The sequence below is a fragment of the Schistocerca serialis genome, chromosome 8 (genome assembly GCF_023864345.2).
Source record: "Schistocerca serialis cubense isolate TAMUIC-IGC-003099 chromosome 8, iqSchSeri2.2, whole genome shotgun sequence".
Lineage (NCBI taxonomy): Eukaryota > Metazoa > Arthropoda > Insecta > Orthoptera > Acrididae > Schistocerca > Schistocerca serialis.
In genome coordinates this window covers 337,566,262-337,579,096 of record NC_064645.1, presented here as the reverse complement: position 1 = coordinate 337,579,096, position 12,835 = coordinate 337,566,262, and the positions used below count along the sequence as shown (strand labels likewise).

General features: G+C 43.9%; 1 protein-coding gene across 1 annotated transcript in view; it reads right to left on the bottom strand.

Annotated features, from left to right (window-relative positions):
• The window catches only part of LOC126417005 (kinesin-like protein KIF26A), a 247,829-nt gene that overhangs the window by 44,081 nt on the left and 190,913 nt on the right, over positions 1-12,835 (bottom strand). Inside the window, exons 11-13 of the mRNA XM_050084892.1 lie at positions 9,806-10,277; positions 2,197-2,336; positions 332-467 (exon numbers count right to left, since the gene is read on the bottom strand). Coding sequence (XP_049940849.1) covers positions 332-467; positions 2,197-2,336; positions 9,806-10,277 — 748 coding nt within the window. The remainder of the gene's footprint in view (positions 1-331; positions 468-2,196; positions 2,337-9,805; positions 10,278-12,835) is intronic.

The window sequence follows — 12,835 nt, the reverse complement described above, 5'->3', positions numbered from 1 at the left end:
AGGACTGAAAGAGAGACAAGGGCAGAAAATGGCGAATACAGAGAAGGGGGGGGGGGGGGGAAGGGAAGTGTCCAATATATGTGTCGTATGCGTACATGAGTGAAGCTGCGAAAAAGCTTATCCTTTTATTGCTTCTCAACACCATTCTCAATATCTTTTGTTTCTATGATAAAAGTGCGTGTACTCTCCTTATCTAACAATGTGAATGTTACAGTCAAAATGTTATGTCCAGTCATTAACTAGCATCTAAAATTTTGTGGGTGTTCGTGGGCTATAATGGAATAGTGCGTTATTACTGATCCTCTAGTACGGGTCAATGAAAATGTCTTACCAGTAAATGTTGACACCACAGTCAGGTTCTCTTCACTGAGAATCCGAAGCGGATGGTCCTCAGCGCATTCCCGCTCTTCTCCCACAGGCGAACAGAAGGGCCTCGCCAAACAGTACGCTATGTCGTCTTCCGTCACCTGCAGAGTACAGTAAAAAGATCTCATAGTTTTCTAAACTTAATGCACATATAACTGAGAACAGGAAAGTATGTCAGTGACGTGCCTGGCCGTTCGTTTTAGAAGTGTTAATGAAAATACAGGTTCTGGTAGCAATTAACCACAAATTTTATTAACTACAAAATATTATGTTCCTTATAAACACCCACTAGATTTTGGTTTCTTTTATGTGTAAAGCAATAAAAACTTTTGTCACTAACACTGTAGTATTGAACCACTTTACTCAGAATGGTTACAATTTAGAAGAAGTAAAATGTACTAAATGAAATTGATTTATCATAATTTTCATTATTTAATTGAAGACTAAGATCGTTTTAACCAGAGTTTTGCATTGGAACGAAAATTGCTGATAAAACATTAACAATATGCGATATTTCGATCACGCAATACTGTTAATATTACGTAAAGAGACGGTTGAAAACGTTGCCGGAAATGTATTGTGGGGAAGTGACAAGAAGCTTAGCCCTTACTTGACGAAAATAGGTGCTTCCATTCCGTAAGTATTATTGTCAGTTCATAACAAAGGAACAAATCTCTGGAAGAATAGGTGCACCCGAATGTCAATCCATGATCACGCAACTTCGATGCAGAATAGGGATGCCAAAAAGAGCCAACAGCACAAATGTTGACACATGTGAACTTCGATTTGACACCGTGGACATCTAGAAAACATTGAAAGCATGCCAAGGGACAGATTAAAAAATTTGGCTCTGAGCACTATGGGACTTAACTTCTGTGGTCATCAGTCCCCTAGAACTTAGAACTACTTAAACCTAACTAACCTAAGGATATCACACACATCCATGCCCGAGGCAGGATTGGAACCTGCGACCGTAGCAGTCGAGCGGTTCCGGACTGAGCGCCTTAAAAAATTTCTCGCGAAAACAAGATAGTATGAAACCCAAAGTTGGCCTATTTTTGTCCCATAATTCGAAATTCTGCACGAGAAAACGATGTCATATTGTCTGGTGTTGGCTGGATATGATCACAAGAGACTCTGACGTGGTTCACAGAATGACCGAGAATAGCCTTTGACTGAACGGAAGGACTGAAAGGAGCATTTGACTTGTAAGCTGAAAAACTGACATTTTCCATGATCGACAAATGCTGCATAGAATGAATGTTCATTCAGAATATTGTCGAACAGTTTAGATCTTAACGCCCACCTTCAGAGGGTCGGTATCTGTTCGACAATATTAGCAGCGAACACTCATTTTAAGCAGCTTCTGTCATTTTGAATCAAAATGTCCTTTTTCCTATGTATCTCAGTTGCGTACCACCAGATGTTGAGGAGACTTAGTCACTCACAATGTGATAAACGCGATAAAAACAATAATAAGAAACTGCAGTCTTTACTTAGCTACAACTAAGCTAATTAATAATCTTAGTTAGCACATTTGAACACAGAGGAATGCAATTAATTGTGTTCTGTCTTTCACAAACGTCCATATCCTCTCCTCTATACCAACTCCCCACTCGATAGCCACCTCTCTTCATCTCTTCCCTTTCCATTCTTTCACCTCCTCATCCCAATCCCGCTCTTGAGCCCTACTTTCGCCACACTTTTCCCTATTAATCGCTCCATTCCTTTCTTCATTCCTCCCCTATCCTCCGCTTCCCTTCTTAATCCCTCCTCTACACATCGACTGCCCTCTTCATCCAGCCGCTCTCCATTCCTTCACATTCTTACCTGTAAACAAGAATCTTGCGTCTCCACAGGCTCTGCTGGTTCTTCAACTTCAATCACCTCTTCGTCCTGATCACTTGTTATCAGCTCCATTTGGTGTTCAGCTTCATGCAGGGAATGGAGCCGAATGTCCAGCGACAACTCTGGCAACAACAGAAAAGGTCATTAATTTCCATACTCACAGATATCCAATTGCTGTAACTCACCAAATGGTTAACTGCAGCCAATTACATTTTTGACTCGCTCAGAGTCGTTACACAAGTCATTACACACATGAGAAGTTGTATTTTTATGAGGCATTTTATTCCAAAACCATGTTTGACTTTTACAGGCAGCCTACAACTTTCGTCTAATTTTTGCGAAGTAGATAAACTGAAACTCATGACGTTCATCTGCTAGGCAGACGTCCTCTTCCACATGGGTCTAACTGTTTGAATGACCAAATAAATTCTGCAGTGCTACAAAGTTTAATTATGTATGCAGACAGTTATTCTAGTATAGGAATCGTGTTATCGACATTGATACTGGCAAGATATCGGTTCCAAGGATTCCAAAACTTTCGAGAACGTCTGGACTTCAAGTTCTAAGTCGGGTGACAAATGATTTTTTTTTTCGTGTGAATAATTAGATATGCGTTCATTTTTTCTTTACTTGTACTTGTACCTTGAAACCTTGCTTCTTGTCAAATTTCATGATTCCATGTCAAGGTTTTGATGAGTGAGATAAATGGTCGTATCTTTTGACTGCATTGACTCATAAGCTTACTATTTTTACGTCAGAAAGGGAATATAGACTTCAGTATGTGATAAAAATTTAAACTTGATACGTCTACGCGTTCCTGAGAAAAGGGGGTCTTAGCTGATGGAGGCACAGACAGACGGATAACAAATGACAATTTTTTTGTGTAATATAATTACAAAGTAACAATTCTGAATTTTTCCCTTTACTAGCACTGTGAAACCTTTCTTCTTGCCAACTTTCATGAATATGGACCAACGGGAAGTACTGCCCAGGTTTTGATGAATGAGTTTGCGAGTATCAAAATTTGTGACATAAATTGCCGTATCTTTTAATTGCATTGACTTAGAAACAAACGTTTTTTATAGCGCCGAGAAATCATTGACCTTAATACGTGACATAAGTTTCAACTTGATATGTCAAACTGTCCCTGAGAAAAAGGGTTCTGAACATTCGGACAGATAGACAAACGGACAGACAGAAAGACGGACAACAAGATGATCGTATAAGGGTTCCGTTTTTACAGATTAAGGTACAGAAACCTAAAACTGAAGATTTCTGAGGCGTACAATTCAGACGTCGAACGCCACTCCCACTAGTTCAACAGCATATAGTGGAGAACCAAACACGTTACCCGACTGTTCGCCCAGAAAGTCGGGTAGAGCAATGGTGACATAGCCCCGAGTGCACACGTTTGGGCTATGAGACACCATTATATATGCATTAATTAAACAATAAATTGATAGCATGTAATGTGTAATGCAATGTACCTAGTAGAGAAAGTGAAGAACACCTTGAACCATGTTAAATAAAATGATAAAGTTATGGGATAAGAATTTAACAGGACGATAAACGAGTCTAAAACGAAGGTGACAGACAGTAAACCTCCATCCTCCTCCTCTGACAGAGGAAGGGAAGTGTAGCCAATAAAAACTTCATGTTCCATTCCTGTTATGATTCAAGAGATGAAGCCTGGGAACCAATCATTTCACACGTCTATAGAGTTCCACTCGGCAACGTTCTTGATCCTCGATGAGTAAGTGAGGTGTAAAGCAACAAGAGATTTTCTTTTTGCTCAAATTTTCTGTTAGAATGCGATGCTCGCGCGTTTTTAGAAATTCCATGAGCTTCTCAACTAACCTGGTTGACGGACAACGATCACTTCAGCCACTTTTTGAACATTTTCTTTGACTCGAATTTTGGTGGTTCTCTTGGACGTGAATAGTGTTCAGTACTCTCTGTACCATCTCGAAATCTTCCATAGCACTTAGAGACGTCTTTGCGATTCACTGTTTCACTACCACTTCCAGGCTGTATAATTTCAAAAGTGTGTACGGCACTTTTACCAAATTTAAAACGAAACTTAATTTTGGAACGTTGCTCCATTGCCTCTTTCGCGACAGAACATCAAAACAGGTGTTAACTTTAAACTGAAAGATGAACGAAATAGCATGCTATTTTATTCACGCATTCCCCACAGATGGCATTAGAGTTACGCGAATATACACAGTGAAGTCACATCAATATAATCACTGCGTATGCTCGACGCCGCCTTGCTGTAACTACTCACAGATGGCAGGTGGCTGCACTAACATTGGAGGGTATATAAGGCGTGTCGGGGGAAGCTGGAAACAGTGCAGTCGTTTTATGCGGAACCGGAGCGGTTTACCTGACGTCCGAAAGGGCATGATCATTCGTTTTCGGGACATGGGTGGAATCATTTCCGAAACGGCTAAGTTTTTAAATTTTTCGTGTGCCGCCGTGGTTAAAGTATGCCGTGCATAACAAAATGGCGCTATCCAAAACCGGTGTCAAGGCAACTGTGGTGCACCATGGGCCATGGATGACAGGGGTGAACGACAGATGCGGAGATACCTACGGTCGAATAGATGTGCAAATGAAACTTCCTGGCAGATTAAAACTGTGTGCCGAACCGAGACTCGTACTCGGGACCTTTGCCTTTCGCAGGCAAGTGTTCTACCAACTGAGCTACCCAAGCACGACTCACACCCCGTCCTCACAGCTTTACTTCCGCCAGTACCTCGTCTCCTACTTTCCAAACTTCACAGAAGCTCTCCTGCGAACCTCGCAGAACTAGCACTCCTGGAAGAAAGGATTTGCGGAGACATGGCTTAGCCACAGCCTTGGGGATATTTCTAGAATGAGATTTTCACTCTGCAGCGGAGTGTGCGCTGATATGAAACTTCCTGGCAGATTAAAACTGTGTGCCGGAGTAGTACTGGCGGACGTAAAGCTGTGAGGACGGGGAGTGAGTCGTGCTTGGGTAGCTCAGTTGGTAGAGAACTTGCCCGCGAAAGGCAAAGGTCCCGAGTTCGAGTCTCGGTCCGACACACAGTTTTAATCTGCCAGGAAGCTGTTTCATATCAGCGCACACTCCGCTGCAGAGTGAAAATCTCATTCTGGAGATGTGCAATTGTTGAGCAACTGATCAAGGGACTACCAACGGTGTCTCCTCTTCAGTGAACGTTGCTGCGCATGGGCCCATGCAGCAGGCGTCTGGTACATGCTTCCACGCTAATGCTGTTCGTAGGCGGCGGAGGCTGGAATTTGTACTCCAGTATCGCAACTGGACGTCCGCTGGATGTCAACAGGTAGCCTTTTCAGATGAATCATGTTTTATGCTCTATCGCACAGATGGTCATTGGCGGGTACTGCGTCAAACGTCTGAAAGAAAACACCCTGCAACAATCGTCGGTAGGGTCCAGGCCGGAGGAGGGAGTGTTTTGGTCTGGGGAATGTTTTATTGGCATTCCCTGGGCGATCTCTTCATTATCGAAGGTACAATAGATCAGCACAAGTATACATATATCCTAGGGGACCATGTCCACACTTACACGGAGTTTGTTTTTTCTTGGCACTATGACATCTGCCAGCAGGACAGTCCAACGTGCCTGACAGTTCGCAGTGCACATGCGTGGTTTGAAGAGCACCGCGATGAGTTTTTGTACTCCCCTGGCCACCAAACTCCCCGCATTTAAACGCAGCTAAGAATGTGTGTGACCTTTATCAGGCTGTTCACGGTATGGATCCTCAGCCGAGTAATCGAGCGCAGCTTGACACGGCAGTGTTTTGGCACCTTCCGGAACCTCACTGACTCTTCTTGCACGTCTTGCGGTGCAAAAACTGACTATTCCAGCTTTTCACAGATGGTCACATTAATGCGACTAGACAACGTAAAAACAGTCACCTTTCCTGGGGGACGGATTGTGTATGTCTGGAGCATAGCAGTGGACGGAAGTGAATCGTAGACTGTGGTGAAACCGGATAAGAAGAGAATCTAAGCGTTTGGAATGTCGTGCTATGCAAGCATGCTGAAAATGAGGTGGATGGATAAGCTAAGAAATAAGGAAATTCTACACAGAATCGACGGGGGGGGGGGGGGGGGGGAACTGTGGAAAACATTGAGAAGAAAAAGGAACAGAATGACTGGAACTCTATTAAGATATGAAGGTACGTGGGAGAAGAAAACAGAGATTGGAATACATCCAAAAAGTAACTGAAGGCATTAGGTGCAAGCGCTAATCTGAGATGAAGAGAAATTCGTAGCTTAAAACACTCAGAAGACTGATGACCCAAAATTATTTAAATATTTTTAATATAAAATTCTTTTAAAACGGACTAAAAAGTAAAAAATATTTTTTTCCTAGCTCGTACAGATTCTCAACCCCATACAGATACTTGTGGAAGCTTGTGCTTGTGAATTTGTAATAGCTGTGAAAATACTTATAGAATTTAAAACGAAAAACATTGGACACATGGATTAGATAATTATGCGGAGGTGAACTATTAACACGTCAACTGTGTACTGTGCATCACGTCCTTCATTTTAACTTCTACAGGTATCTTCACAATTACTGAAAATACACAAGGACAAATTTTCAGACCTATCTGTGTGGATCAGGGATCTGTAAGGGACTAGGAGAAATTATTTAATGCTTTTTAGTTCGTTTTAAAAATGTGTTACACTGCTCAGTTTGTTATTTAAAGAATTGTTTTCTGCTTTTTTGTTTAGTGCATGCCAAATATTTCAATCAGTTTCAAACGTTTCGATGATTACAACAGAGACATGTGGCAAATCTCAGGTTTATTTCAGTTTCTCCTCACCTGTGGCAACCAATACATCGCTTCTTCCTACAATTACCTCACGAAAAGACATCGAAGGCAAGAATTACAGAGAATAAGGCTCACACAGGAACTTAACAGAGGACAACCGGTCATACCACGAAACATTCTCAAGTAGAATAGGAAGAGGGTGAAATAGCAGTGGTACACAAAGTACCCTCCGCCACACACAAGACAAGGAAGCGGGTTAACTTTGCAACGTAATCGACTTCTGGGTTATGTTTAGGGTTTCAAGTCCCTAACTTATTAGGAAACGATAGTGGTCAACAAAGTACCCTCCACCACACACCAGGCACGAAAGCAAGTTAATATTGCATCGTCGTCCACTTCTGAGCTACGTTCAGTGTTTCATTGATAGTGACCGGGCCAAATATCTCACGAAATAAGCATCAAACGAAAAAACTACAAAGAACGAAACTCGTCTAGCTTGAAGGGGGAAACCAGATGGCGCTATGGTTGGCCCGCTAGATGGCGCTGCCATAGGTCAAACGGATATCAACTGCGTTTTTTAAAATAGGAACCCACACTTTTTATTACATATTCGTGTAGTACGTAAAGAAATATGAACGTTTTAGTTGGACCACTTTTTTCGCTTTGTGACAGACGGCGCTGTAACAGTCACAAACGTATAAGTGCGGACGGCGTTTGCTTTGTGATACGTTACCCGTGTTAAAATGGACCGTTTACCAATTGCTGAAATGGTCGATATCGTGTTGATGTATGGCTATTGTGATCAAAATGCCCAACGGGCGTGTGCTATGTTTGCCGCTCGGTATCCTGGACAACATCATCCAAGTGTCCGGACCGTTCGCCGGATAGTTACGTTATTTAAGGAAACAGGAAGTGTTCATCCACATGTGAAACGTCAACCACGACCTGCAACAAATGATGATGCCCAAGTAGGTGTTTTACCTGCTGTCGCGGCTAATCCGCATATCAATAGCAGACAAATTGCGCGAAAAGTGGAAATCTCTAAAACGTCGTGTTGAGAATGCTGCATCAACATCTATTGCACCCGTACCATATTTCTATGCAACAGAAATTACATGGCGACGACTTTGAACGTCGTGTACAGTTCTGCCACTGGGCACAAGAGAAATTACGGGACGCTGACAGATTTTTTGCATGCGTTTTATTTAGCGACGAAGCGTCATTCACCAACAGCGGTAAAGTAAACCGGCATAATGTGCACTATTGGGCAACGGAAAATCCACGATGGCTGTGACAAGTGGAGCATCAGCGACCTTGGCGGGTTAATGTATGGTGCGGCATTATGGGAGGAAGGATAATTGGCCCCCATTTTATCGATGGCAGTCTAAATGGTGCAATGTATGCTGATTTCCTACGTAATGTTCTACCGATGTTAGTACAAGATGTTTCACTGCATGACAGAATGGCGATGTACTTCCAACATGATGGATGTCCGGCACATAGCTCGCGTGCTGTTGAAGCGGAACTGAGTAGCATATTTCATGACAGGTGGATTGGTCGTCGAAGCACCATACCAAGGCCCGTACGTTCACCGGATCTAACGTCCCCGGATTTCTTTCTGTGGGGAAAGTTGAAGAGTTGAAGGATATTTGTTATAGTGATCCACCGACAACGCCTGACAACATGTGTCAGCGCATTGTCAATGGGCGAACTACTCGCTGTTGAGAGGAATGTCGTTACACGTATTGCCAAATGCACTGAGGTTGACGGACATCATTTTGAGCATTTATTGCATTATTGTGATATTTACAGGTAATCACGCTGTAACAGCATGCGTTCTCAAGAATGATAAGTTCACAAAGGTATATGTATCACATTTGAACAACCGAAATAAAATATACAAACGTACCTACAGTCTGTATTTTAAAAAACCTACCTGTTACCAGTTGTTCGTCTAAAATTGTGAGCCATATGTTTGTGACTATTGCAGCGCTATCTATCACAAAGCGGAAAAAGCAGTCCAACTGAAACATTCATGTTTCTTTACATACTACACGAATATGCAAAAAAAATGTGGGTTCCTATTTTAAAAAAAACGCAGTTGATATCCGTTTGACCTATGGCAGCGCCATCTAGCGGGCCAACCATAGCGCCATCTGGTTTCCCCCTTCAAGCTAAACAAGTTTCGTTCTTTGTAGTTTTTTCGTTTAACGCTTATTTCGTGAGATATTTCGCCCGGTCACGATCAATGGACCACCCTGTATAGCTCATTGAAAAGATAGTTTAAAATCAATCGCAAAATTTGCACTGAACAAACAAGAAAGCGATCTAACGTGTGTTTACATCTGTGTGCCTTGCAGCTATAGTGGGGTCAGCGTAAGTTGACCCTGACAGTTGTTGTGGGTTGGGCGCGGCAGCATGGTCGGCCTACCTCAACCAATAACAGAACGTGATTTTGTAAACGTCTCTATAGCAACGCCTCAGTGTTGTCACAGCTCTGAAAACGGCTGCTGTCTTCGCCTGCAGCCGTTAGCGCTTCGCAGTTGATAGCTGGTAACAATGCTGTGAGCTGTCATTTTTACGGCGTCTCGACTATAGTTGCCCTGTGGCTGCACTTCCCCACACGTAAGTAGAGGCATATGTCTCTCCGTCTGCTGCAGGGATACGCCTGTGCCTCTGTGCGCACAATTCAAAGGATGCATGCTCCTACTTGCCTCTTCGCGCAACGGCTGGATGCGCCTAGTACGCACGGAGAGTCGCACAGATCTAAGAAACGCGTTAGAAAGGAGTGGAGACTGACCTTTGTTCAGCGAGTCGTTATAGAGGTTACGGCAGTCGTCCTCGGTGCTGGTCTCCTCCATGCCCTCGACCTCCCTGGAGTCGATCTTGAGTTCCTCTTCGTCAGGCAGGACGGCGGCCTTGCCGCCGGCGGTGGCGAGGCCGGAGACGAGCGCGCTGAACAGGTGCTCGGCGGCGGGCGCCGGCGGCGGCGGCTCGCTGCCCTCGTCGCTGACGAAGCTGGTGCTCGTCAGCGTGGCCGCGTCGTCGTCGGCCTCGGCTCCCGTGTCCTCGTCGGCGCCGGCGCCCGTGGCCGGAGGCCGCTGCTGCAGCAGCAGCTGGCGCTGCGCCTGCAGCGTCTGGTTCTCCACCCAGCGCTTGATCATGCTCTGCTTGTGCGTGTCCATGTAGCCGTAGGTCGCCGGGGCGCCGCCGCCGTGGCTCTTGTAGCCGTTCATCAGCACCTGCGGCTGCGGCTGCGTCACATCCTCCACCTGCACCACGGTACACTCTCTAAGCTTTTTGCGTTTAGAGTCTGCAGCTTCAGAGTGCCGGCATATTCAGTGTTTGCAATGCCTAAGGCAATGGTCCCATTTTGGCCCTCGAGCACTCCACTGGTCCGAGTTCCCAATTGCGGATAATACACTGAGGTGACAGAAGTCGTGGGATAAAGATTACGCATATACAGATGGCGGGAGCATCGCGTACACATACAAGGGCACTTCATTGGCTTAGCTGTCATTTGTACTTAGGTGGTTCGTGAGAAACCGTTTCTGCCGTGATTACGACCGCACGACGGGAATTAACAGACTTTGAACGCGGAAAGGTAGTTGGAGCCACACGCATGGCAATTCCATTTCGGAAATCGTTAGGGAGTGGCCTTCACTTAACGATGGAGAGCAGCGGTGTTTGTGTAGATCTATCGGTGCTAACAGACAAGCAACAGTGCCTGAAGTAACCGCAGAAATCAATTTGAGACGTACGACGAACGTATCTATTTGCACAGTGCGGCGAAATGTGGCGTTAATGGGCTACGGCAGCAGATGACCGACGTGTGTGCCTTTGCTAAAACCACATTACCTGCAGCATCTCTCCTAGGCTGGTTACCACATCAGTTGGACGCTAGACGACTGAAAAACTGATACCTGACCACATGATTACGGATTCCAGTTGGTAAGAGATGATGGTAACCGGATTTCAAGCTTATTTTGAGCAGGGGCCTTAACCATCTCGGCTGTTCCTGCTCACTTCCCCATCCCACAGTGTCTACGCCCCCTCCCCTTTCCCTGTCCTCAGCCTACCTTGATTTCCATAACAGTGTTAGTGAGACAAACGTGTTCAACGTTAGTATTGTCGTCGTTTTTGCCGTCTGTCATGTCTGATCCGGTACAAATTTGCTTGTGACACCAATAGGTATGATTTCCATGCCGAACGCAGCTGATGTCAAAAATATTCGCAATTGCGACAAAATTTCGTAATTATACTATAGCTGCAGATCGTCACCAATTCTGTTCATTCACGCATGAATGCATGCATGATAAATATTGTATTTTTTTTTCTTATTTTACTGCAGCGTCCCTCTAATTCACATTAGAAATCATCAATTTTTAAATAAAACCTGAATTAAACATTGACCATTTCAAGTTTGCTATTTTTAGGTAACAGACATGACGATAACTATGTAGAGCAAAAATGTTCCATAGGTTAAGTGGCCATTTAAATATCCTCCCTCGGTTTCTAGTTGGTTCATCACATCAGGTTTCTTGGGGAATGTAGAAAGAAACTGATTGCATATGAAAACTACATGATCGTTATGAGGTAATCTCTGATAGGTATACAACACACCTAATATACAGGTAACGTGGGTACGATATTAACTGATGAAGTCTGCTAGGAAAACTTGCGTAGTCTACTCTTACTTATGATAGTCTATGGTAACCTATGGTAATTTTACAACTGTATGGCCGACCGTTCTGGCCGAGCGGTTCTAGGCGCTTCAGTCCGGAACCGCGCTGCTGCTACGGTCGCAGGTTCGAATCCTGCCTAGGCATGGATGTGTGTGATGTCCTTAGGTTAGTTAGGTTTAAGTAGTTCTAAGTCTAGGGGACTGATGACCTCAGATGTTAAGTCCCATAGTGCTCAGAGCCATTTGAACAACTGCATGCACAACACATTCATGGACAATTTCGTTTTTCAATGAGCCTACTATTATGCCAACATGGAACTTAAAGTTGCACTTTACTTACAGGAATTTCACTTATGGGCAGTAATTCTACAAGATGCTGCACAATCACACTGGGGTTATTTGTTCACCAGTCTTGCATGAAGCCTTTTTGGACCAACAGATTGGTGGAGACGAGCCAATGTCCCGGCCCCCATGTTCACCAGATATAAACCCTCTTCATTTAAGGAAAAGAGTTCCAGATGTGCAAAGTATAACGGCCTGAATATAAGACGCCGTACAGATGGAAAGCAAAGAGTTGTTGGCAAAGACACCGAAAGAAATTATGTATTGCCTACGGCAATAAATGGAGCACATGGTGAAGTGTATCAAAAGAAAGCTTTACGAATTACACTACCACGCAAGAAAGCACACAGATGCAGCTAGCATAGTTCCTTAGAAATAAAATTTTGAAATCAGGGAAAGATTTTATGCTCGCCTTGAACATTCTTATGACACCGAATTATTTAAGTACATAAGGGGCAATCAAAAAGTTTCCCTTCGAAGGCAGCACTATCAGCTTGTCTAAGAAGCTGCTTATACATCCACATCGCAATCGCTTTGAGTTGCATATAAGCTCTAGCATCGTCCACAAGCGGAAAATATTTGTTCACCCCTTATAATAAGAAACGTGTTATGAGCTCATCAGACAGCAAATTAATCACCCGTAGAGAAATCATTGCAACCATAAGTTAATATAGTGTAACTCCGCCTTGCTCTTGACCACCACCTGGATTCAATTGGAAGTGAGTCCACAAGGTCGTGCGAATACGTCTCATTCAGGCTAAGCCACTCGCTGAGGACCTGATTGCGCAATTGTACCAAATTGCG